The 24,298-nt window shown below is 35.5% G+C and overlaps 5 protein-coding genes and 1 long non-coding RNA gene across 10 annotated transcripts; 2 read left to right on the forward strand and 4 right to left on the reverse strand.

Annotated features, from left to right (window-relative positions):
* Positions 1-319: 319 nt before the first annotated feature.
* On the reverse strand, positions 320-9,530 carry LOC125590307 (beta-galactosidase 15-like). Of its 2 annotated transcripts, none has more exons than XM_048763767.1 (6): positions 9,017-9,530; positions 8,847-8,931; positions 8,681-8,769; positions 4,446-8,574; positions 2,473-4,293; positions 320-2,398 (listed from the first exon to the last, which is right to left on the reverse strand). In XM_048763767.1, the coding sequence occupies exons 5-6, from the start codon at positions 2,821-2,823 to the stop codon at positions 2,285-2,287; spliced, it is 465 nt and encodes a 154-aa protein (XP_048619724.1). In that variant the 5' UTR covers positions 2,824-4,293; positions 4,446-8,574; positions 8,681-8,769; positions 8,847-8,931; positions 9,017-9,530; the 3' UTR covers positions 320-2,284. The 2 variants fall into 2 exon arrangements, with proteins under 2 accessions (XP_048619724.1, XP_048619723.1); XM_048763766.1 differs by having other exon boundaries at positions 8,847-8,937; positions 9,017-9,528.
* Positions 9,209-9,727, forward strand: LOC125590308. Its single transcript, XR_007326628.1, has 2 exons — positions 9,209-9,346; positions 9,438-9,727. It is a non-coding gene; the product is annotated as an uncharacterized LOC125590308 (long non-coding RNA).
* Positions 9,728-11,540: 1,813 nt separating this feature from the next.
* Positions 11,541-15,515, forward strand: LOC125590309 (subtilisin-like protease SBT2.3). Of its 2 annotated transcripts, XM_048763769.1 has the most exons (10): positions 11,766-12,320; positions 12,415-12,583; positions 12,690-13,093; positions 13,180-13,275; positions 13,350-13,422; positions 13,511-13,793; positions 13,870-14,201; positions 14,287-14,557; positions 14,651-14,932; positions 15,011-15,515. In XM_048763769.1, exons 1-10 carry the CDS (start codon positions 12,061-12,063, stop codon positions 15,427-15,429), a joined length of 2,589 nt encoding a protein of 862 aa, XP_048619726.1. In that variant the 5' UTR covers positions 11,766-12,060; the 3' UTR covers positions 15,430-15,515. The 2 variants fall into 2 exon arrangements, with proteins under 2 accessions (XP_048619725.1, XP_048619726.1); XM_048763768.1 differs by having other exon boundaries at positions 11,541-12,320; positions 14,651-15,515.
* Positions 15,434-15,891, reverse strand: BNAC07G18070D. The gene has a single exon (XM_013820224.3). The coding sequence runs from the start codon at positions 15,889-15,891 to the stop codon at positions 15,538-15,540; it is 354 nt and encodes a 117-aa protein (XP_013675678.1). The 3' UTR covers positions 15,434-15,537.
* A 1,787-nt stretch (positions 15,892-17,678) lies between these two features.
* On the reverse strand, positions 17,679-19,360 carry LOC125590310 (CASP-like protein 1B1). The gene is made up of 3 exons (XM_048763770.1): positions 19,003-19,360; positions 18,774-18,897; positions 17,679-18,144 (listed from the first exon to the last, which is right to left on the reverse strand). Exons 1-3 carry the CDS (start codon positions 19,212-19,214, stop codon positions 17,881-17,883), a joined length of 600 nt encoding a protein of 199 aa, XP_048619727.1. The 5' UTR covers positions 19,215-19,360; the 3' UTR covers positions 17,679-17,880.
* A 389-nt stretch (positions 19,361-19,749) lies between these two features.
* On the reverse strand, positions 19,750-21,538 carry LOC106380463 (protein LSD1). Of its 3 annotated transcripts, none has more exons than XM_022711352.1 (7): positions 21,402-21,538; positions 21,008-21,130; positions 20,762-20,872; positions 20,497-20,612; positions 20,305-20,388; positions 20,144-20,197; positions 19,750-20,036 (listed from the first exon to the last, which is right to left on the reverse strand). In XM_022711352.1, exons 2-7 carry the CDS (start codon positions 21,111-21,113, stop codon positions 19,995-19,997), a joined length of 513 nt encoding a protein of 170 aa, XP_022567073.1. In that variant the 5' UTR covers positions 21,114-21,130; positions 21,402-21,538; the 3' UTR covers positions 19,750-19,994. The 3 variants fall into 3 exon arrangements, with proteins under 3 accessions (XP_022567073.1, XP_048619728.1, XP_013675681.1); XM_048763771.1 differs by having other exon boundaries at positions 21,296-21,524; XM_013820227.3 differs by having other exon boundaries at positions 21,268-21,510.
* Positions 21,539-24,298: the final 2,760 nt, after the last annotated feature.

Raw genomic sequence — 24,298 nt, forward strand, 5'->3', positions numbered from 1 at the left:
GACGCCAACGGCTAGTTCGTCGGAATTTCCTCGGAATTTTTAAAATCCCCCAACGGCTCTCCAACGGCTATAATATATCCTCGGGATTCATTGTTTTTTTCCGAGGAATACATTTCTCCTCGGTATTCCATAAGAATATTCCGACGGATTGATATTTCCTCGGAATTCCGTCAGTATATTCCGAGAAAATTCCGAGGAAACCAAATTTTGTGTTTCGTGGGAATATCCTCGGAAAATCCTCGGGATATTCCGAGGATTTCATTTTCCGTCGGAATGTCCGTCAGAATACCGCTGTTTTCTTGTAGTGCTTGGATAGTTAAGTTTTGGAGAGGCAAATTCGTGTGTAGATATAGCTGAACAAATTTCTCTCATTTTGTAATTCTATTTCTCAATCCAGTTTTCGGAAGGGCATTGCTTATGACTTTTTCACCATTGCTTATTAATAGAATTGTATTTTCAAAAAAAGAAAAAAAAAGATAGTATTTATCACCTTTAACACTGTCCATCTTAGAGCATCATCATTTGTGAGACATCTATTGAGTTTCTCAAAAAAAAAAAAAAGACCCATGCAGACCCATTTACGAAAGGTTTACTAAGACATCAAGTATTGAAATCATCAAAAATGATTTTATTGCTTTTGACTAAAGAGAATGTTTGATGGAAACTCCACCAACGTGATTTGAGATCCTAAGATGCCAGTTCAAAGGGACAACTAAATCAAGCATAATCTAATAAAAGTACTGAGAATTACTCACATCTCACGATGTCAACAATGGTTCATGTAAAAAATGAATGCTTAATGAGATAAGACCATACCCTTCATATATAGGTATGTGAAGTATTACAAAATACTTTCTGTTTATATGACAACTGCACTTAGTGAGTGTAAATGAGACATGAAGTCCAGGCTATGCTCTCCAAGTATACATGATAAACCAGATTAGTTCATGATTAAAATGAACTTAATAGAGAACATAATTAATTCTGAGAAAATGAAACTGGGTTATACATGTTGTCTCGATTTCATAAAAATATGGGTGTTCGCGACATCATATTCACCTATTGACTAAGCAAAACTCAAGGGATATTAACAATGATTGGTTCATGGCTGAACTATGATATTACCTCATACAACAGCTAGTATTCGAGTATACTCTCAAAGAGCCGGTCTGTATATTCTATTGTTAAGCCTTGTCTGTCAAGCTTGCATAGTCTATCTAGTTTGCAAGTGTTTAGAGTAATTTCTATTCATGTGGAGGATTGTTGGAGCCGAATTTTACAAGTCCATTGTACTGAGTAAATGTTGGATTAATTGTAAAGACAAATGCGAAAATATGTCTTTTTGGGCTCTAATGAAAAATTTCTTATTAAACCATGGCGAAGAGTAAAAAGTATATATGATATTCTATTAAAATTTTTGAAATCTTGCGGAGACACTATGGAAAATGAGGGAGAGGGATATAGGCAAACCTCACATGCACACCCGCCAATGCCGAGCCTGACTTGGTCTTAGGTCTTGATGAATATGGCCACATGGCTCACAAAAATGTTATTTGTGGAGCAAATTCATGTCAAACTTTTGCATAATATTGTAGATAAATTTTATTAATTTTTGTCTACAATATCTTGATAAATCCAAATCTTTAAGATTGCGCCAAAATAATTTTGGAATACTTTCAGATAATATCGGAAATTTTTTGTTACCCTCTACTTGAAAAAAAAAAAAGAAGATTCACAAATATTACTTTTCTCTTTTTGTTTATACTTATCTTGGAGATCAAATATATCTTCTTATATAAATAGATATTTACTTCTCTTTTTATATGTACGTTCTGGCGTAAATAAAACTTTCAAACTCTTTAGTCCTTTTCAACGTAATTAAATCTCAAGAGTATATCGTAGATATAAGTTCGCAGATTCTGTTTAGGATATTTCAAAATAGTTTCAACGCATTTGTATCATGTAATTCAAAAATCGTACATAACTGTCACATATTACATCCAATTTATTGAGTTAAAGAAATAGACAAAATCTTGACATTGTTTGTTCTTTCGTTTATTTCCTAATGATTTTCAAACGTTTACCGCTATATTATCGTTTTCAACCGTCTGTTTCATGGTTTTCAATCAGAAATTTTGTGGTTCTACACATCAACCTTTGTTACAAAATAACAAATAAAAAAATATATCTGAAATGCTCCTTTAATAATCAACAAGAACATGATCATATAACGAAACAAACCAAAATTATTTTTAAATCCTTAATTAAGGAGAAACTTAAAAACCTAAGATTTTGTGCAAGTATATTCAACAGTGAGCTTAATATCTTTTTTGCAGTGACTCGGACCAAACATCTCGTCCGAATTCTTAAGCTCACACTTGAGTTTTCCAAGACAATTCTGCACAAAAAAACTTAACAATAAGATTCACTAATCCACAACATATTGTCAATATTCATTGATTTTTTGCTAACCTTTTTGACCACCCTCAAGGCAGCTGGTGCGCTGCAATTGCCGTGTCTATTGTCTTTACAACCACTGATAGGATTTCCATAATCAGCAAAATTGATCTTTGTAATAATGTCTTTAGGTGATTCATCACAAAAAAGATACAGCTTTGGAATTTCAGCACCTACACTTATACAACTAGTATATTCTTTGCCATGTTGATTGGAATTAGAGAGAAAACGTTTCCAGTTACTGTCGGTTTGGTTGCCTCTTACATCATCAGAAATGTCTATTTTTGAAGCTAAATCAAACACAAGTGAATAAAATAGAACTAGAAGTAAGATGTAGCCTCGGTAACGGCAATCTGAAGCATACATTTTTTTGTCCTCGTAATCAAAGGTAACAAGAATGTATTAACTACTTATGGACGCAGTTATGTAGTCTTTTTTAACTTGGATTAGTTAAATTTTTGAGAGGTAAATTCGGATGTAGATGTGGCCACGCAAATTTCTCTAAATTTGTATTTCTATTTCTCAATACCGTTTCTTGGTTTTCGGAAGGGAAGTGTTTCTGACTTTTCCACCATTGCTTATAATAATAGATTTGTGTTTCCAGTAAGAAAAAGAAGAAGATAATATTTATCACTTTTACACTATCCATATTAAATTAAAAAATACACATATAATTTACTCATCAAATCCCTATTGTTTTAACTTTAAAATTTTTATGCTTATAATAGCTTTTCTAGTTTGGGTTGACAGAAAATCAATCTTTCAAAAAATTTGTGAACTATGATTACACATTAGTTTATGATATTTTATACTTTTGACTGATGTCTTAATTTAAACCATAAATAACACATATGCATATGCGGAGAAAAAAGAAAAAGAAAATAACTTTTTTAAAAAGATTGAATGATGAATTACTCAAATAGTGTGTGCTCTTCGACTCACATGATCCCCATTAGTTTTTCTGTAATAATGAAACAAATATTACAGAAGATCATATATCATATGTGACTTAGATCTTGAAATTTCATTTCTATCTGTGCAACTGTTTCTTGACAAGATAGCTAGAGACATTCCCGCGACAGAACCAGAGTGGAGGATAATTCCTCTGAGGCACTTCAATCCTATTGGAGCTCACGAGAGCGGAAGAATTGGAGAATATTCAAAGGGCATACCAAACAATCTCATGACTTATATCCAGCAAGTTCCGGTTGGAAGATTTCCTGAACTCAATGTATTTGGACATGACTATCCTACACAAGATGGTAGTGCTATCCATGGTACTCTGTATGCGCTCTCCAATCATCTATGCTTATCAGGTTTTCTCCTCTTCTAAACATGCTATCGAAATCCTAAATCTATAATCGCAATCTTGAAAAAGGATGTGGACGGTAAAGTATCTGAAACTATATCCGAGAATCCCTGAGAAAACTGATTTACTTACTCAGAGATTGATGTTGCAAATCGATTTTTGATTAGGAGACTGACATATTGTTCCCTGCTCTCGTTGTTAACGGCAATGGACTTTTCATCTTTAAGTATCTCTTCTGTTTCCCTTTCTCCCAGCACCTCGGTTTCAGACACAAATGCTAGACCAAGACCTGCGTATGAATCGATAGACACTGGATTCATCTCTAGAATCTGTTTGCAGCTGTTGTACATGATTCGATCCGTGTCCTCAGATATCTTACAAACCAATTTTCTTTCCGTCCAACTGTAGGAAGAAAACACGGCCTGAGTAGCACCCCCACTTTGAACTTTTTGCATCAACACTAAAGTAACCACACGACCAGTGAACTCGAAGAAATCTGGATGCAATGGATCCACTTAATTTGGATGCTGAATGTAAGACAAAACTTTAATATCAATGGAGAACAACTAGTGACATGAAAGTATATCAGATCCTAAAATGAAAGAACAACAATCTTTTTATACATGCATCAAATTACAAGCACGGTTAGAACTATAAACCATATGCAATACTGACATACCAGATATGTCGAGAAAGCTAACATGAATTTGGAGAGAATCTTCTGAAATCATCAGCAGATCGAGTGAAGAGAGTATGATGTCACAGATTAAATATCTCTTGACATACCAAATAGAACGATTCACATATATAAAATCTTAAAAAAATTCTTTGTTGAGAAAATGATTAAAGGTACGGGAAAATACGTTTATTTAGCAGATGAGGAAAATGGAATAGTACTTCAGAGACAAAAGAAAATGATGTGGCATATTTAGATGTTGTGATTGGCTAACTATTTGGATGTGTGATGGTCAATTTAAAATTAGTAAGGGACGTGAGCAAATGATGTGATTGGCTAATTGATGTGTCTTAGTTCTTGCGACTTCACAGTGTTTTTTTAAGAAATATTTACGCCCACACACAATTTGTGTTATGAATTACACTCTAAGACACTTTGGTTTTAGTGGACACTTTCTTTTAGTGAAATGTCAAGCTTAACCCTCACCTCTATCGAAAGTGGGTTTCATGAATTGTCTAACTAGAAAAATTGGTTTTCCTAACTAGTAAACCACTAACTAAAGAGAGACCGAACAAACATAGAAACAATAAAACAAATAATATATTTTCAGATATTTTTTACTTGAATTTTGAAATAGTCGATCTCTTTACTCTTTCTCATTTTGTAGATTCCAAGAGACAAACCCTAGTTTTCTCTCTTCCCCGACTTTTTGTAGATCTAGAAACTCAAACCTTCGCCAAACCCTAATCAAGTTTCTAAAAATCAGATCTTCTCCGGCGATAGTCGATTTCGTCATTAACCACCGCCAGCCACCGTTGATTGAGAGAAACCCGTCATGGAAGGTGAGTTCCGTCTCCCCGAAAGGCTTTTTGCAACAGATAGATTCTCGAAGCTCAGTCCCGTGGAAACGATGGCGGTGGCGGTGGAGGGCGTGGTGGAAGAAGCGGTGGATACCACAGTGGAGGCGGTGGTGGTTGTGGAGGCGATGGTGGAAGACGTGAGTATGGATACAATGGTGGTGGTTGGTGGAGGTGGCTGCCGAATCTTCATCCACAAAACCTTGAACATAAGACCTCATCCACAAGATCTTCATCCACAAAACCTTGATTTATGTGTTCACATTTTCCAATGTCCATACTTTTACCATCCACAATGTGTATGTTCATATCTAACTCGTCCACAACTTTTCATGTCCACAAACACTTGACATGCAAGGTGCAATTTCTGATTCAAAATCGAACCATTTTAGCTTTGTTTTGTTTCTAAGGATATATCTCAACTTTCGTCTCTTTGTTCTAAAATTAGCAGAGAACAGAGAAGAATAGTTTATTCCCTGTCAACTGTTCACCGTAACCACAACCATTACGTCCATACATATCTATCCATAAGTATATGTTAAGTGTCCACGTTTCTTGCGTCCACATTCTTTCTGTCCATAAATCTTTTATTGATTGTGCTCGATGACTTTTCAGATTTACTTAACTTTTATACTATATTTATGTACATATAACAAGTAAAAAGATAATTAAGCAGATTTTAGTTTGCTTGTCCATAATTCTTGTTTCTACAACTCATTTGTAATTTACGTGTTCACAATTCATGAATCCACTTTTTTTTTCTATCCACAATATATATTTCCATATTTCATTTGTCCCACAAATGCTTAATCCAAAAAACTGAGTTTAAAACTACTTTTACTTTTTAGCTTCTTTCATTTATTCCAATCAGAAGGGATATCTGGTTTGGTTCCTTAAAGGAAACATCCTCTTCCCATTCACTCTGGTTAACAAGTTAAGGGCTTTTTTGTCCACCACAAAAACACATGTCCCAACAATGTGTGTCATATCCACTATGTGTTTTTGAGCGTAAACAAAAGACACAAAGTGTCTCTGAGTGTAAACGTCTTTTTTTTATGCTTACAGACGCTAAGAACACCCCCAATTGCGGAGTTCTAGCTTAGGAGTTCTAAAAACACATATATGCGAAGTTTAAAACTTTATGGAAAACCCAACATATATGTATTTTGCTCACAATGGGGGAGTTCTGGCTTAGGAGTTTCCATAAAATTTAAAACCTTGCAATTACATATATATATATATAATATATAATATACATATGCATATATGTATTTTGAAAAAAAGTTTCTAAGCTGCACGAAGTTTAGTGTAATATGGTGGAAACCATCCGATATATGAAAATGTGTCAAAATTTGGTTTTGCTGCTCGAACGCTAAAGGTACATCGCAACGGCCCTCTTTGTTGGGAAGTCCTCGAAAATTACTGACGAAAAATTGTTCTCGGAAGGCTTGACGTATATCGGTACAATAGTTTGTAGTGTACATGTGACGCCATCTGAAGCAAAACAGACATGGGTTCAGAATTTTCTTTATATGAGTGTTCATGTATGAGTTCATGTGTAGATCTCAACAAGAGAAAATTGAGAACATATATATGTGTTTGCAGAAAATCGATTTTAAACTTGAGATTAGATGAGACTAAAAAGATTTGGGCAGGCACTTCACAAAGAAGATAATTTTACAGAAGACAAATGTGAAGATGACGATAAAGAAGATGGTTTTGTAAAATATAGATATTATATTATGTTAGGTGTTTAACTGTTATCTGTCGTGGTTTAGTGGTTGGTTCCCTCCATAACGTTGTCCAGGTCGCGTGTTCGAGGTATGAAGGGGGTGTTTCGTTTATTTCAATAATTTATCATTAATAAATGTAAAATGACAATACTGTCCTCATCTTCTTCTTATCCTCTGTTCGCAAAACCTTAATTTATGTTTCTCTTTTGTTTTTTCCTTCACGGTTTTAACAGTTTAACTGTGTTTTCTAATGATGTTTACTTGATTAGAATAAACCATAACCTAATATATATGATTTTAAGCTTTTAGCTGAGAAAATTTTGATTTTCATGTAGATAACGAGTTTTTGAGCGATTTGAATCGAAAACTCCAACCACATGTAACCGCCGATTATACGTCCGGGAATGTGATGCTCTTTCTTGGAGTGTAATGTTATATAATCTCAATCATGTAGTGTACCTTTAGCGTTCGAGCATCAAAACCAAATCGCCGAACCCTAATTAGATTTAGGTTTGGTCGGGTAATTAGTTAGGTTGGGTCGGGTTATTCCTTAGGTTGGGTCGGATTTTTGGTTTTAATTTGATTTTTTGATAAATTACGTATTGACCCATTAACTTAAAATAAAATCAATTAAACCCGATTGTGATGTTGCTACCTTATAATCATTTACTTTGTATATGTGGCATGTATTAACATAAACGTCGTGTAGGTGTTTACACATTTTCATACATCGGATGGTTTCCACCGTATCAGAGTAAATTTCTTGTAGCTGGAAAAAAAAAATTCATGTATTTTTAGAACTCTCAGGGTAGAACTCTCCACTGGGAATGCTCCATTAGTAATAAATTCTTAGACATAGTTTCTCTAGCATTATTGCATAATTTATCTAAAGTGATTTTGTTAATCAAATAAAATTTAAAGTGAAAAGTAGAAGTGTGGCAATAAAAAATTGATAAGTGGCCATTAGTCTTAGGGCTTTAAACCTTGTGAAAAGTATCTGAAAGAACAATCGATTCTCTTTTTTTCAATTCCTCTCTCCTGCTATTCCGTTTTTTTTATTTATATTTGCAGGAAGAAACCGTTCTTAAAAATGACCACTACTGGTGCTCTTAGAGCACCTCCATTGGTTAGAACCTTTAATGGGTTCTTAAAATTAATTTAATTATTAATTGTGTATTTTAAATAGTTTAGAACCCTTAATATTGTAATTTGTTTTGAAAAGGTCCAATGGGAGAACCCCTACGAAGTTCTTAATTTTTTTTCTTTTGACATTGAAGCAATTGGTAAGATGGAAGTGTTTTAGATTTTTACAAGTATTTGAGAAGACAAACGAAAACTAATACACGAGAACCAAATAGTAAGATGGAAGTGTTTTAGAAGATATATTGAGGTGATCTAACAAGTACCTTGATGCCATGTAACTCTGGAAGTAGCATAGAGGAAACATTCTAGTTCCTAAAACATGTTGAAGTGATCTAACAAGTACCTTGATGCCATGTAACTCTGGAAGCCCATGACTCTTGTACAGACGACCTACCTGATCTATAACACCCATACAAATGGTTCAACATATGACATAAACTAGCTAAGCTTCAATGGTGAACCACAAAAAGTTGAACTTGATCAAAAAAAAAAAAAAACAGAGTACCTGGTAAGGCTAGAGACAGATAAGCCGCAATCTAAAGCTTCTTTACAGACATGTGATCCCACAAACCCATTTCCACCAAGGACAAGTAGCTGTCAAGAAACGAAACAATGATCATGGACACAAATTGCAATGTGAGATTCCCACAGAAACTGAATAAAGGTCGTACCTTTTCTTTTGTACAAGTCCAACACATAAGACATTACATTCACAAAACTTCCCAATCAGTTTCAATAAAACTTCCCAATCAGGCTCTACAACTTAAAAACACAAGTTCCCAATCAGTTTCAATAAAACTTCTAATAATCAAAACTAAACATCACTGAGATTTAACCGTACCAAAATCCTTGATGTCTCCTTCTCCACCGTGACCTGAAACTTCTTCCCGTGAGATCTTGCCGTCTTCGTCGGCTTCCCGTTGAACGCTCATTCCCACCATCGATTTCCAGAAACAATCATTCTCTTGAAGCCTTCTTCCCTTCTGATCTTCATCATAGCTTCAGAAGGAGATTTTGCCTAACCCAGAAGGATGAGATGAGATTCGAGAGAGGAGACGGAGTGATCGAGAATGGAGGAAGAAGAGAAACTGATTTCGCACAAAGCACGGCGAAGGAGAGAAACTGATTTCACACTCTTTTTTTAAGCCAATACGGATCCGCCACATTAGGGGTTTTTACCACTTCTACTTTCTCCTAATTAAACACCGGTTCTTTCATATTTTTGCATTTTTCATTTATTTTTTTTGTCTTTTTTCCCTTAGAACCTCTCCTGAACTCGTCGATGGAGCTGGTCTTATGTTGCTCAGATTTCAAAGACTACAGAGGTTTTTTCATCGACACTCTTATGCATTTTTATAAGTTACTTATCAAATGATCATGTTCTTTGACGTCATCGTCATGTGTCTTACTTAATCCCATCAAAAGTCGTCTAATTTTACTAGTTAAATGAGTTTTTTCACATAAGAAAACACTGAAGTTTGAGCTATTTTCATTGTCCATGTATATGAATGATTGGACTAAATGCTTTGGAGAATTAAAAGAATTTCATACTTTCTGGCGGAGTATTTCTAAGTAGCTGGTGAATGTTTTTTTTGTAGTTGCAAGTGAGTTGTTTGTGTAAGTTAATAACTGTAGAAGAAACTTGGGGTTGCTCCATGGTCCATGTATCTTACTGACACTTAGTGGGAATCTCATTAACAGTTGGATGATAGTTAGAGTTGTACGGATCGTTATGATACATTACCGCAGCTGAGATGATCAGATCTAGAGAGAAGTGAATGAGATTCTTCTGAATCACTTGGGAAAAATATACAGACTTGAGGCAAATAACAATAATTCATGGAATTGTCAAAAGATTGCATATGAATATGAAACTGCAGCACCACGAGAAATCAAGAAAAGTGACAAGTTATTGGGTAAACTTTATAAATTTTAAAGTTCATGTTGACTTTATATTAATTCATAAAGTGTTCATGTCAACTTTATATTAATTTAAATTAAATTGTTAGAAAAATGCTTTTGTATTAATTTACCCAAAAACTTATCCAAAAAATAGTTGCAATAGGTATGGTTTATCAGTTTTATGAGTAAAAGCCTCTTCAAGTCAAACAACAAGTTATAGCCTTATAGGGTAAGACCTTCAAGTTTTATGGGCTAAAAACCTAAAATGGGCACATGATTTTTCTTTCTCATCCTAGATTTACCTATTTTTATAATTGCGAACTTAAACTATCTCATTCTTACAATACAATTACAAACTTAAAAATGACTAATCCACAAATTCACCCCAAGTATGATACTTTTAACTTTTTGGTGACTAATTACCACAAGAACTATTACTCACATCAACAAGCAAAATTTTGAATCAACAAAACAATAAATATTATCATAAACTTTAGAAAGAAAAAAAGTTTAAAACACATTAGCTTACGAAAACTTCATCGGTATTAAATAACAAAGTAACACCCAAATTATCCCTATCAGCTTTTTGTATGAAACATCCTACGGTCTTTTGATCGAATATTATGTAAAGGTATTTTTAAAAGAATGTTGTTAAAGATACCTAGTGTATCTAATAATCTTTAGTTATAATGTTTAAAACAGTAATCTTCCAAATTTTCATTTGTCTGAAATAGAAAAACTTCATATTGTTTTGAAAATATATATTACGATTGTATATTATTTTGATTCGATAAATGTATGTTTTTTTCAAAAAATTAGTTTTTTTTTTTTTTTTATAAAAGCTTCATATTGTTTTAAAAAATATTTTGATTGGATATTATATTTTGTTGTATGAACTTGATGACACTCATTGTCTTCACATTTATTGATATGCCAATTTATTAGAAACAATGGCGCATAAACAATCATTGCATTTATAATTGTTTAACAAAAAAACATCATAAGTTTTGATGTAGTAAGAAAATAGAGATAGATCCTAAAATAATTTTAATTTAACAAAATAACACTACACTCATATTTTAATAGATTATTTTATTTATATCTTTGTATATTAATATGTAATAACTAATCAATTTTTTAATTGATAGAGCGTATATATTAGATAAAACTTTTGTCAAAATTATTGTTTCACTAATTTATAGTATTATATTTTTAATTTATCTATCTAAAATGTTAACTAGTTCATTGTATATTAATTTATAGAGTTTTCTTTGTAATAACAATAAATAAATAAATTTTATGTTTTACAAAAATGAAAATCTTTTGTTGTTTTTTTGAAAATGGGATCAAACGGTAAACTGGTAGAAGTACAAAAACATTTTAAGACTTTTAGTTTGTGTAAATAAACCGCTAGAAGTGAAAAACAAAGACAAAACGAAAGAAATCAAACGACAAACTGAATGATCAACCGTAAGAAAAAACATTGAATAATTAATAGAAACATAAACAAAAAGGAGAGTCCTTTTAATTCGATCGCACTTAAACATGTGGGAACCAAGTACGTGGTATCCACTCAAACTGGCTCATAATTACTCCAGAATCCAAGAAAAAAGGTTTCATATTAGCTTTAACATTTTACCAAAAAAAAAGGGTTTCATAATCTCGTGGGATTATTCACTTCTACCTGCATCTCTCTGATGGTACATAGATAATATATTAATATATATAAATACGCACTCTTCTTTCACCGACCTCCGACACGAAAAGGCAGGTCCTTTTTGTGTGTTTCTGTCAATTCCACTACTTAACCATAAATGTTATAATGGGTTCTTCTTCTTCTTTTGCAGCTTTCTTTATTTATCTCTGTTTCTTGGTGGGGTTTGAGTTGTTTCATGACTCATTCATTCTCTGTACAAAACCTAGTGGTGGCCAATGCAAAAAGCCCTGTTGTTTCCACTTTCTTGATTTAGAAGGAACAAAAAAATGGCTAGAGTTATGCTGGTGAACTTTGGGTTTTTATTACTAGTGATGATCTCTTTTGGGTTTCTGTCAAACATTTTGGGACAACAACAAGACGATGCTGGTGATGATGATGATGATGATACTGCTGTTTACATTGTCACACTTAAACAACCTCCTTTTGTTCATCTCTTTGAGGAAGAAGAGCTTAAACAGATTAGACATAGACACCAAAGTCCTATGCATGGCCACACTTCTAAATTCAAACCAAAATTACAACCAAGGTACTGAAAATTTATTTCTTTTTGTGTTGTCACTAGATTATCTGTGTGTAGCTTTAGTTAAACCATCTTTGTATTAATTTGAATTTCTTAATAGAAACATTTCCAGGAAACGTCATGGGAGGGGGAGGCCAAAAAGACCACCATCTATTGCTCAAACTCATGATTCTTTCTTGAGAAAGACATTAAAAGGAGAAAAATATATAAAGCTTTATAGCTACAATTATCTAATCAATGGATTTGCCGTCTTTGTTAGCTCACAACAGGTATATATGTAGTTCTTGATCATTGTATAATAAGGAGTAAACTCTATATATAGTTCTTGAACAATGTATAATAAGGACTAAACTGACTTTGATTTTATTCTTAAAGGCTGAGAAGCTTTCAATGAGAAAAGAAGTAGCAAACATAGTGTTGGACTTCTCTGTTAGGACAGCAACAACATATACTCCACAGTTTATGGGTTTACCAGAAGGAGCATGGGTCAAAGAAGGTGGATTTGAGACTGCTGGAGAAGGAATAGTTATCGGATTTATCGATACTGGAATCGATCCGAATCATCCTAGTTTCAGTGACAAAGACATTAACTCTCAGCATTCATATCCAACCCCTAAGCATTTCTCAGGTGTTTGTGAAGTCACCCCAGATTTTCCATCAGGGTCTTGCAATAAAAAGCTGGTTGGAGCTAGGCATTTCGTGCAATCGGCTATAACTAGAGGAACCTTTAACTCATCTGAAGATTATGCTTCTCCATTCGATGGAGATGGTCATGGAACGTAAGTGTGACTACTGAATGTGTTGAATATATTATATAAAACAGAGTTTTGTAGCTTAAAATTTGTTACCTTTGATATATATGCAGACACACAGCTTCGATTGCTGCTGGTAACCATGGAGTTCCAGTGATAGTTTCTAACCATAGCTTTGGAAATGCTAGTGGAATCGCTCCTCGTGCGCAGTAAGTAGACAAACAAAACAAAACCTGGATCAATGGTTAAATATACACAAACTAACTTAAACTTTTATATTCAGAATTTCTGTTTACAAGGCATTGTACAAGAGTTTTGGAGGCTTTGCTGCAGATGTTGTTGCAGCTATAGATCAGGTTTACAAAACAACAAACTAAGTCTAACTGAAGGTTTCACCTTTTCTTCCAAACATGAGATTTTGATAAGTGAGTGTGAATTTTTTAGGCAGCTCAAGATGGAGTAGATATATTAAGTTTATCGATTACACCGAACCGAAAACCTCCTGGTGTTGCCACTTTCTTCAACCCTATAGACATGGCCATACTTTCCGCTGTAAAAACCGGAATTTTTGTAGTCCAAGCTGCAGGAAACACCGGTCCATCGCCTAAAAGCATGTCATCTTTTAGTCCTTGGATTTTCACAGTTGGTGCTTCTTCTCATGATAGAGTTTATTCCAACTCCATAACGCTAGGCAACAATGTAACTATTCCAGGCGTAGGATTCTCAAGTAAGTCATTATTTCATAACCGGCATGATCGAAAAATATGGATTTATAAATTGTTTGATTTGTTTATTTTATATAGGTCCTACTGATGATGGAAAGATGTACAAGATGGTCTCAGCTTTTCATGCCTTGAACAATAGCACTTCTGTAGATACAGACATGTATCTAGGTGAATGTCAAGATTATGAAAATTACAATCAAGAACTTGTCTCCGAGAATCTCTTGATGTGTAGCTACTCTGTTCGTTTCGTTCTTGGCCTTTCGACTATAAAACAAGCTTTAGATGTTGCCAAGAATCTATCAGCAGTTGGTGTTGTGTTCTATATGGACCCCTATGTTCTTGGTTTTCAGATCAATCCAACGCCAATGGACATGCCTGGAATCATAATTCCATCTGCAGAAGATTCAAAGGTACAAGAGAATAAATAATAATTTTTTTGTGCTGTTTCTAATGATTTAACGATATGTTTTTTTTTTTTTTTTTTTTTTTTTGCAGATTTTACTTAAATACTATAACTCTTCTATTGAGAGAGATGCAACCACCAACGAGATTGTTGAATTTGGAGCAGTTGCAGCCATTGAAGGCGGTTTAAATGCTAACTTCAGTAACAAAGCTCCTATGGTTATGTATTACTCAGCAAGAGGACCTGATCCAGAAGACAACTCCTTTAACGACGCTGACATATTGAAACCTAACCTCGTAGCTCCTGGAAACTCGATTTGGGGTGCTTGGAGTTCCGCTTCCATTGATTCAACCGAGTTTGAAGGTAAACATTATTACACAAAGTGAAAACAGAGGGTTCTTTCTATAAAGTCACTGACTTTTGGATTAAAGCTCTGTTCTGTTTACTCTGTTTTAGGTGAGAAATTTGCAATGATGTCTGGTACAAGCATGGCTGCTCCTCATGTAGCTGGTGTGGCTGCACTAATCAAACAAACCTACCCGAACTTTAGTCCTTCGGCAATCGCATCTGCACTTTCAACAACCGCTCTTCTTAATGATAACAGAGGAGGTCCCATTATGGCTCAGCGTACTTATGCCAATCCTGATCAAAGCCTCCTTAACGCAACACCGTTTGATATGGGAAGCGGTTTCGTGAACGCCACGGCAGCTTTAGACCCTGGTTTAATATTTGATACTAGTAAGTTTATATTCAAAAATTGGATCACTCAACTAAATTTTTTCTTTTACCAATTTCATCAAAATGTATTATTTGTAGGTTTTGAAGACTATATGTCATTTCTTTGTGGAATCAATGGCTCAGATTCAGTGGTGCTTAACTACACTGGGATTGATTGTTCTTCTAGCAACAGCTCAACAATTAGCGGTTTTGATCTCAACTTGCCATCAATCACAGTATCAACCCTTAATGGCAAGCAAGTTTTCAAAAGGTCGGTGAGAAACATAGCTGGAAATGAGACATACAATGTCGGCTGGAGTCCTCCTTATGGTGTTTCAATGAAGGTATCTCCTTCTCTGTTCTCTATAGGAACGGGAGAAACTCAAGTACTAAGCATAACCCTCGAGCCGACAAAGAACAGTTCAAGTTCTAGTTTCGGAAGAATAGGTTTGTTTGGAAAGGCAGGACACGTTGTGAATATTCCTGTATCTGTCATAGCTAAAATCGTTTTGAGCTGATTGATAGATATATAATATTTTCTTTCTCTTACCATTCAATTGTTAAAGATACAATTTCTTTATTTTAATGAAAATGTAAAACCATAGAAATGTTTCCAACAGCAATTTTCATGCGTTTCGTCCATCTTTGTTAAGTTTGCTTGGGGAAGAAGGTAACTTCTCTGATTCCTCTTGAGCTCCAGATGGTTTTGTTGGAACGTTAGGGTTAACCATTGTGAAGGGTGGGTACTTTGGGAAAGGCCAGCCCATTAGTGGAAACTTGTGGCTGAAGAATCCAGCAATCATGGCTTTTGCATGGTCGATCATTCCCATTGGAGATGAGTCATCGATCATGGTTTGAGGTGATGCTAGTTCTGACTGCGGTTTTGGGAGACGGAGTGAGAGTGCAGGTTGAGAACTGAGGAAGAAGACGACGACGAGGAGGAGTAAACAGAAAGAAGAAACCTTTGAGATTTTTGACATTGTTGCTTGGTGTTTTTTGTGCTCTTGCTTTGTGATATTTTTGTGTGTTTATGGGCTTTTATGGGGGTTTATTTATAAGTGGCGATTTTGAGTTTGGAGAAGAGAAAATAGTAGGTGTTCTTAACGTTGGGTTTCTACTTCTCACCTAAACAAGCAGTTTTCGAATTAAAGCTTCATGATTTGAGCATGATCGTGAGAGATGATGAGTTGTGGGTTTCACTATTCAGATTTTAGTCCACAAGAATCAAGCCTCTAAGATTAGTTAACAAAAGTATCAACATCGTAGAGATTTATGATTAAAACTCACAGTTTGAATCTAATAAGTTCATAAAAACCATTATAAGGTTCAGAAATGTATGTTATTTGTAACTGTATCAGTATTATAGCCGTCAAATGGTCCGTCCATGGTACAAATGGACATGACCAGTTGGACCATTTCAGTTTTGGGCACTAATGGGTGGTCCATATTGGACAATGGTCCAAACAAATGTCCAAGACCAATAGAGACCATGTCCAAATGGGCATACCCATGGACACCCAATAAAATTTATAATTATTTTTTAATTATTAGTCTAGATCTTATTTCTAAAATTTTGAATTATGTTTACTTTCCAAAATTATAAAAGTATTTTTTTTCTTGTCAAAACTGTAAAACTATGTTTTCCTTTCAAAATCGAGAAATTTCATTTTTCCGTCGAAACCGAGAAATTACGTTTTCCCGCCAAAACCAGAAATTCGTTTTCCCGCCAAAACCGAAAATTGCGTTTTCCCGCAAAAACCAAGAAATTACGCTTTCCCACCGAAACCGAGAAATTGTGTTTTCCCGCCAAAACCGAGAAATTGCGTTTTCCCGCCAAAACCGAAAATTGCATTTTTTCGCCAAAACCGAGAAATTGCGTTTTCCCACCGAAACCGAGAAATTGCGTTTTCCCGCCGAAACCGAAAAATTGTGTTTTCACGCCAAAACCGAGAAATTGTGTGTTTCCCGCTGAAACCGAGAAATTGCGTTTTCCCGCCAAAACCGAAAAAATTGCGTTTTCCCGCCAAAACCGAGAAATTGCGTTTTCCTGCTGAAACCGAGAAATTGCGTTTTCCCGCCAAAATCGAGAAATTGCATTTTCCCGCAGAAACCGAGAAATTGTGTTTTCCCGCCAAAACCGAGAAATTGCGTTTTCCCGCCAGAACCGAGAAATTGCGTTTTCCCGCCAAAACCGAGAAATTGCGTTTTCCCGCCGAAACCGAGAAATTGTGTTTTCCCGCTGAAACCGAGAAATTGTGTTTTCCCGCTGAAACCGAGAAATTGTGTTTTCCCGCTGAAACCGAGAAATTGCGTTTTCCCGCCAAAACCGAGAAATTGCGTTTTCCCGCCAAAACCGAGAAATTGCATTTTCCCGTCAAACTAATGAAATACATTTTTCCGTCAAAATTGTGAAATTATGTTTCCCGTCAAAATCGTGAATTTTTTATTTTAACGATAAAACTATTGTTTTGGGTTAAATTGCAAAGTTATGTTTTCTTTTGTTAAACTCATAAACATGTTTTAGGAAGCCCATGGACACCCATTGTGTATTTGGTCTTCGCCCAATTGGACCATGTACCAATTGATCTTTTGTCCAGTTGGACCATTTATTAATTGGGCACATCCATAGCCCGCCCAAAACGAATTGGACTGGGCTAGCCCATGGTCAGCCCGCCCAATTGACACCTCTAATCAGTATTATACTACTAGTAGTGTAGTAAAGTACAATAAGGTGATACAAACAGGTGCGAACCATGTAGTATATGGATGATGATGAATACAGTGGATAGATCAAATCACATTATAGTCGGGTCCATCACATTTAACAACCTAAAAAAAGAAAGTTTACTAACAGAGTAACAGACAAGGCAAATGCATAGATGCTTACACAATCACTCAAGAAAGCAAAGAAGTAAGAAACAGGGGGAAGATACACACGTGTGTGTGTAATTTTTGAAGAGGCGATGTTTTCAAGGGACGACGGAGGTAGATGCTGCGGTGGTGGAGATGGAGCATTTATTAGGCTGAACGAGACGAGAGATGGAAACGGCGGAGATAATGAGCATAAGTACCACGCCGGCGAAGGCTGCAATTAGTGCTCCGGCGCCGTGGTCGCAGTAAGTGGCGAATCTGTCACAGATTTTGTCCCATCTGGCGTGTTTGTTTCCGTTCTTCCCCACCTCCGCCATGAACGCCGCCGCGTTTGCTGCCGCCGATAGCAGAGTCACATTCAGCTGTTTTTTAAGTTTTTTTTCATAAGCCAAGAAGAAGCCAAGTCAGTAAAAAATCTAAAAATTCAATTTTTCTAAACTAATATTTGACAAAAAATGTCGATATTATTTAAAATTTCAAGAAATCCACATGATATATACGCATACTATATCCAAAGCTATAAAAATGTGAAAATATTTATAATCTTGATTTTAAAAATGTAAAAAAAAACATTTAATACATCTACTAGTCCACCTTCTCCAAGTAGTTGGTCTAGTAGTTAACAACTAAGGACTTTTGAGAAAAATTAATATATTCATATGAGTGTATATATGTATTTTGAACAAAAAAAAGGTGTAGATTTATATGTGCGAAAAAATAATTATAGGACTTTTTAGTAAAAAATGATAATATCTTGGTTTTGAGAACAAATTTATCAGCATAATTTTTAAAAGATTATGCTGTATGAGATTTTTGATAAATTTAGTTATGATATATATAAGAAAAAGTTAAGTTAAAATTATATGTATGTCTAATTTATAAAAAAATAATTCTATATTTTTCAAAAAAATTTAAAATAAAAACCACTGATATCGCTGCTCTAGACCATCACACTACTCAGACCACATAGTGAAGCTGGCACTGTGTTTACCATGTCGAGAATAGCGATGGAAAGAAGACGAAAACCAGTGAGTTCCGTCTTTCTTCCAAATAGCTGAAGAGCAATCATCAGCAAGTTGTGGAAGCTAACCATTGCATTAGCCACTACAAAATATCTTTTCTCCCAACAACAAAACCATCAAAACAATCAAAACATGATTAGCCAAAAAAATTAACATTTTGGCATCTCAAAATTATAATTCTAAAGTAATAAAGCTTACACAAAAGCTGGAGTGTGTTGGAACTTAGCAGTGAAGGTAGCTTTGATCGGAGTATTTCCAACGTTGCCCACAACAAAAGTCTTCGTCTCTTTGTTCAATCCCATTACAATTGCTGCTGATAACGTAGCCAAGAAGGCAAGTACTCTTAGCCCTAAGAGTATTTTGCTGCTCTTACCGCTCGTAGCAGCTAACACGAGCTTTGCAACCGCCATTTTTTTTGGAGATTAAGGTGGTAAATTTGTGTTGTGTTATAATGTGTAGAGAGTGTTGCCTATATATATTTGTGTTTGGTCTTTTGTCTGACCATCTAACTTTGGAGGGTTAATTTTAGGTTCTGGTTGTTGTGAAGATTTGAGTGAAAAAAACTCTAGATTTGATTTTTCTTCTTTTTGTATTGTTTCTTCTGTGGCAAGTTAACTTTTTCTTCGGATAATCTCATCTACCCAAATCTTAAACAAGTATTGACTTCTTGACTTTTCATATGTTTCTTTGATTTTTATATGAAAATAATAAACAAAATTATTATATTGTGTTTGTATTTATCATTGTGTCGTTTTTAAAATGAACCAATAGCTTTTATCCATTTCAAGCTATTTTCTAAACTGAACATCATAAAATGGAATATCACAAGGATACAAGTTTATGAACTGAACCATTTTGTGATGTTGGAGCTTTCCACCATTTTTTTCTCACCACACACTGATTTAATCCAAACCAGAGCCGGTTCAACCGGCCAAGACAGAACAATACAGGACAGCTCAAAAACTCAATAACCGGAATAACAAGATTAAAGACGAACAATACAGCTCAAAAACTCAATAAAAGCAAACCAAAACCCATCGGTTCTCAAACTCATTAAAACGGAGATCAAGAGACCAATTCTTGGGGGTTAAAAAGAAAAGGAACCATAAAGTTCAGAGACATAAACAGATGTTTTCCAATGTTATTATATGCACAAAATCAAACAAAGAAAGAAACCGAATCTCCTCAGATTAATTTTTAGCGGTTGTTACTCCAACAACAACATTGCTCACCTGCAAGTGTTTTTTTGTATTCATTGGTCAAAGATCTTCGACAAGTCTATATACGTTAGTACAACTACAAAGAAAAGACGATTAGTAACTACGTAATCAATGCTCACCAGTTTTCCACTTTCATCCAAGGACATGGGATTCTCCACAACAACTGTTTGGGTCTGAAAAGGCATGAATCAACAATAAACAAAGTAATATTACTCTTTCTTTAGGTGTTTTCAATCTGATTATACAAAACTAATAGCTAGAACTGTCAATGGTAACTCACAGTTGATGCAGAGGGCATTGTTGTTGGTGGAGAAGCTGTTACGTTAGGCCGGTTCATGGAGAAAGGAGCCATTCCATTTCTCAACTATAGAGGAAGCAAGTTTCCAGCACAATCAATACAAGATTACGATAGTAAATACTCATGCAACAGCCAACAGTATACTTTTATAGGAATATACATATATATACTTACATGAACATTAGTAACGTATTGGCAAACAGCACATTTAACAGATGATGCTCCATAGGGATACATGAGGATTATCCGACAATGCCCACAGTTGATACGCGCCGTCTGGTTCGAAGGTGCTGCGAGTTACAGGTTATACAGAAGAAACAGATCCAGTCATGACATAAAAAGCAATTAGACATTTCAATTTTCAAAAGGCTACAACTTAAATTGAAACTATTCTAAGTTAACTGCACAAATTCTGTTTGAGCTTTAGAAATGATTTTACCTGGGACAAGGTTCAAAGTCTGACAACAAGAACATCTAACGCTAGTGGCAGAACGTGTATACATGAGCATTGTCGCACAACCACCACATACGATGTTAGCCATATCCATTCCTACACAAAATATGTTATCATAAAAGCTTACTTTTTCATCAAAACATATTATCTTGTTCTTTTCTTTTTCGATATTGACAAGCTTCAATAAAACCGCCACAAAAGATCCGAAGACAGATAAGGTTTTTTTGTTACCTTGAGGAGGATTGATGGTTCTACACAAAGCACAACACACATTTATAGCTCCTCTTGGATACATCAACGTTGTTCTACATCCACGGCATACCAACTGCTCCTGCATTTCTCTGATTCCTATATCTAAAACACACACAAACACAAATTGCCTCAAAATCTTTCAATTTACAGCAAAAAAAAAAACCCTAATTTTTCTACAGTCAATCATGCAGGCGCCATTGTTAATCAGTGAAGAAACAAACCCAGAAGAAAAAAGCAACCTTTTTGATTAGAAATCCAAAATCGTACACAGAAACTTGTGCAGCCAAATCAATCGAAGTTACAGAATAGCAGATGAAATCGAAAAAGGATCTTCTTTTAATCATGCGGGTTGGATGCTAATCGTTTAACTTACACACACAGTAAACAAGTTCTTTTTTGGGGTAAATCGAGAATTGAAAAGACAATAGATATGATTTTGTCCTCTTCTCCTGTTTGTCTGTCTGTCTCCCACCGAATTATCTCTCGCTTTTCTTTCTTTTTATTTTTAAATTGTGAGATTATTATTGGAGCTTTGAACCTTGTCGTGCTCTTTAGGTCACTTTCTGTGATTTTGTTTAAAAGCGTGGGGCCTGACTTGATCTGCGTTTATCGAAACGCTATTTTGAATCTCTCTATTCCTGTTCTCAATTTGCTGCGATTGCCTCGTGCCGGTTACCTCAGTTACGCATAGGTACTTTATTTTTTTAATTTTTTTTTGAACAAATTTCAATAATTTAACCCTAAGAACCTACGACGATTTCTTTCGACAGCGAGATAAACAACAACAATAACATAGAAGCAATAAAACATATGATAGAAGTGTTAAAAGGAGAGACTACCTCAAAGTAAGAGAACAACAATAACATAGAAGCAATAAAACATATGATAGAAGTGTTAAAAGGAGAGATTAGCTCGAAGTAAGAGAACCGCGGATAATCTTCACTTGAATCCTTGAAACACAATTCAAAAAAGATTTAATAGTTAAAAAAGACGTTGAAATACCCTAGTGAAAATGGTTTGAAGAGGGGTGGGAAACCGAATGAGGCTAGTGCACTCGTCAAACGAAAGAGAACAGCTCTATAACCATCTATGTTACCCAGGGAGACTAGGTGAATCTCAATAGATCCGGGTAGCAAAAATATCGGTAAGCTAGATGTTGAGGCGGTTGGAACTCTTTTCATCTTCGATTCCATTGGTGAATTTGACACTGAAACGAACCGAATGGTTGACAAAGTCAGAAAGAGAAACCTTAATTGTTTGAATTTGACGCTGAAGTTTCCGAGCAATGGATCAGATGTCATACAACCCATTGATTGAGGAGGAACAACTCCAAAATCCGACGATACTCTCCAGAGAGACTAGGTGAATCTCAAATACAATATAGGATATATTTTCGGTGAGAAGGAAGGTGAAACTGGTAATGCCATTATCATCTCTGAGTCCATAGCTGAATTTGACACTGAAACGCACAATGTGGATGACACCATCGGAGGGGGCAGAGGCGGTAGCGGCAGTAGATCTGGCTGGTGGAGCACTGAGGGGGAGGGGTGAGCAATTCTAGACTGAACTGAAGACGACACGATTTCAAAGTTTGGCTCAGCCTTCTTGGCCTTGAGATTCGGGTACTTGTCAAACACGACAGTAACAAGAAACCATAATAATCTTCAGGTTTGGGCTTTGAAATATTGCAGCTGATGGGTTCTGAAGTCATGCAACTAAGGCCATGATGATTGATTCAAATGTATCTATTGGGCCTTCAAAAATATGGGTCTGGCCCAACCACAAGCAAATTAGGACAACACCTGTTGGTGATGTAGAGAGGCAGCGGCGTTGGATAATTGACCACAAAGGGAGTATGTCGACAGTGAGGAAGCTGAGGTGGTCGACTCGACGGGATGCGCCAGTGAAGAGGAGAGGTCTCGGAACCGGAATCCAAACTGTTGGTGACTCAAATTGACATGGTGGAGAGACGACTACTATGCCTTTTAACCGGGAAATAGAGAGAGACTGAGATAGAAAAGGGTGGGAGCGAGCAGTGGTGACCAGGTGTATGAACTTGACGAGATTTGAGGAGTAAGCGACAGATGAGTTAATCCAAAAACTTTGGAAGCCAACATTACCGTTTCGGATCCTTATAGTTTTGACGGAATCCATACAAGACCGCTTGTCACCAGACTCTATCAAGCTGAGAATGAACGAGCGAGTACTAGGAGGTGTAAGAGTGAATGATGTTTGTGGTAAGAAGGCAATAGTTTGTAGATTTTCAACCGGGATTTTTTCACCGGATTGAAAGGAAAGTGATGCTTTGAGCTGTCGAGCTTCACAGATCTGGCAAGTGGTGTCATGAGAGATGGATGTGGGCTGCAGATGAAGAACAAAAGCCAAGAGACCCTGAGACGGCTCCGGTAATCTTGAACAATTACAGTGACAATGGTGGAGTTTAAGAAGCCAAAAAAGATGAGAAATTTCTGGATAAAAACAAGAAAGAACAGAGAGAAAGAGACAGGGAAGAGAGAACACGACGCCGGCTAACTACGGAGTTGCCGCATCGGGAGTTCAGTTAACAACATCGACACTGAACCAAGGGAGACAAGGATGAGCTAACTAATGGAAATCAAGAAGAGAAAAAAAACCGAAGTGGCTATGTTTGTCTCCGACCCTCTAGGTAGAAGGATGGTCAAGTTAGGGGTAGAGATGGAGATGGAAACTATGCTTTAAGCTAAGAATTTTGTGATTGCATGTTTGGTAGACCGTGTACACTATTACGAATCCACGAACCAAGAAATGTCTCAACAAAACCAAGAGGCTAGGTAAAGGAAAATCAATCTACTCCCTCTGTTTTTATTTGTAAGTAGTTCTAGTTAAAACTTAAAAGTGTGAATATTAAGAAAACTTTTACTTTTGAAAAAATAGCATTTAATACATAAATTCAACAAATAATAAAAAGGTATGAATTATTTGATTGGTCACACAACATGTAATAAATGTAAAAGGTGCTTTGGATTATGTAAACATCTTACATTGTGAAACAAACATTTTTTGCTAAAACTACTTACATATCAAAACAAATGGAGTATATTATTTATCATTTTTTTTTTGTATCTCCAACCTTTTTGATAACAAAGATGGCACAATGAGAGAGAGAATAGAAATAAGAGGCAGAGATGGATATAGGAGTCGATTGCAGCAACCATTACCCTAGAGAGCGCAGCATTCAAGGCCGTCCCTGCCATAAGGCCAGTGAAGCAAAAGCTTTAGGCCACAAATTTT

The sequence above is a fragment of the Brassica napus genome, chromosome C7 (genome assembly GCF_020379485.1).
Source record: "Brassica napus cultivar Da-Ae chromosome C7, Da-Ae, whole genome shotgun sequence".
Classification (NCBI taxonomy): Eukaryota; Viridiplantae; Streptophyta; class Magnoliopsida; order Brassicales; family Brassicaceae; genus Brassica; species Brassica napus.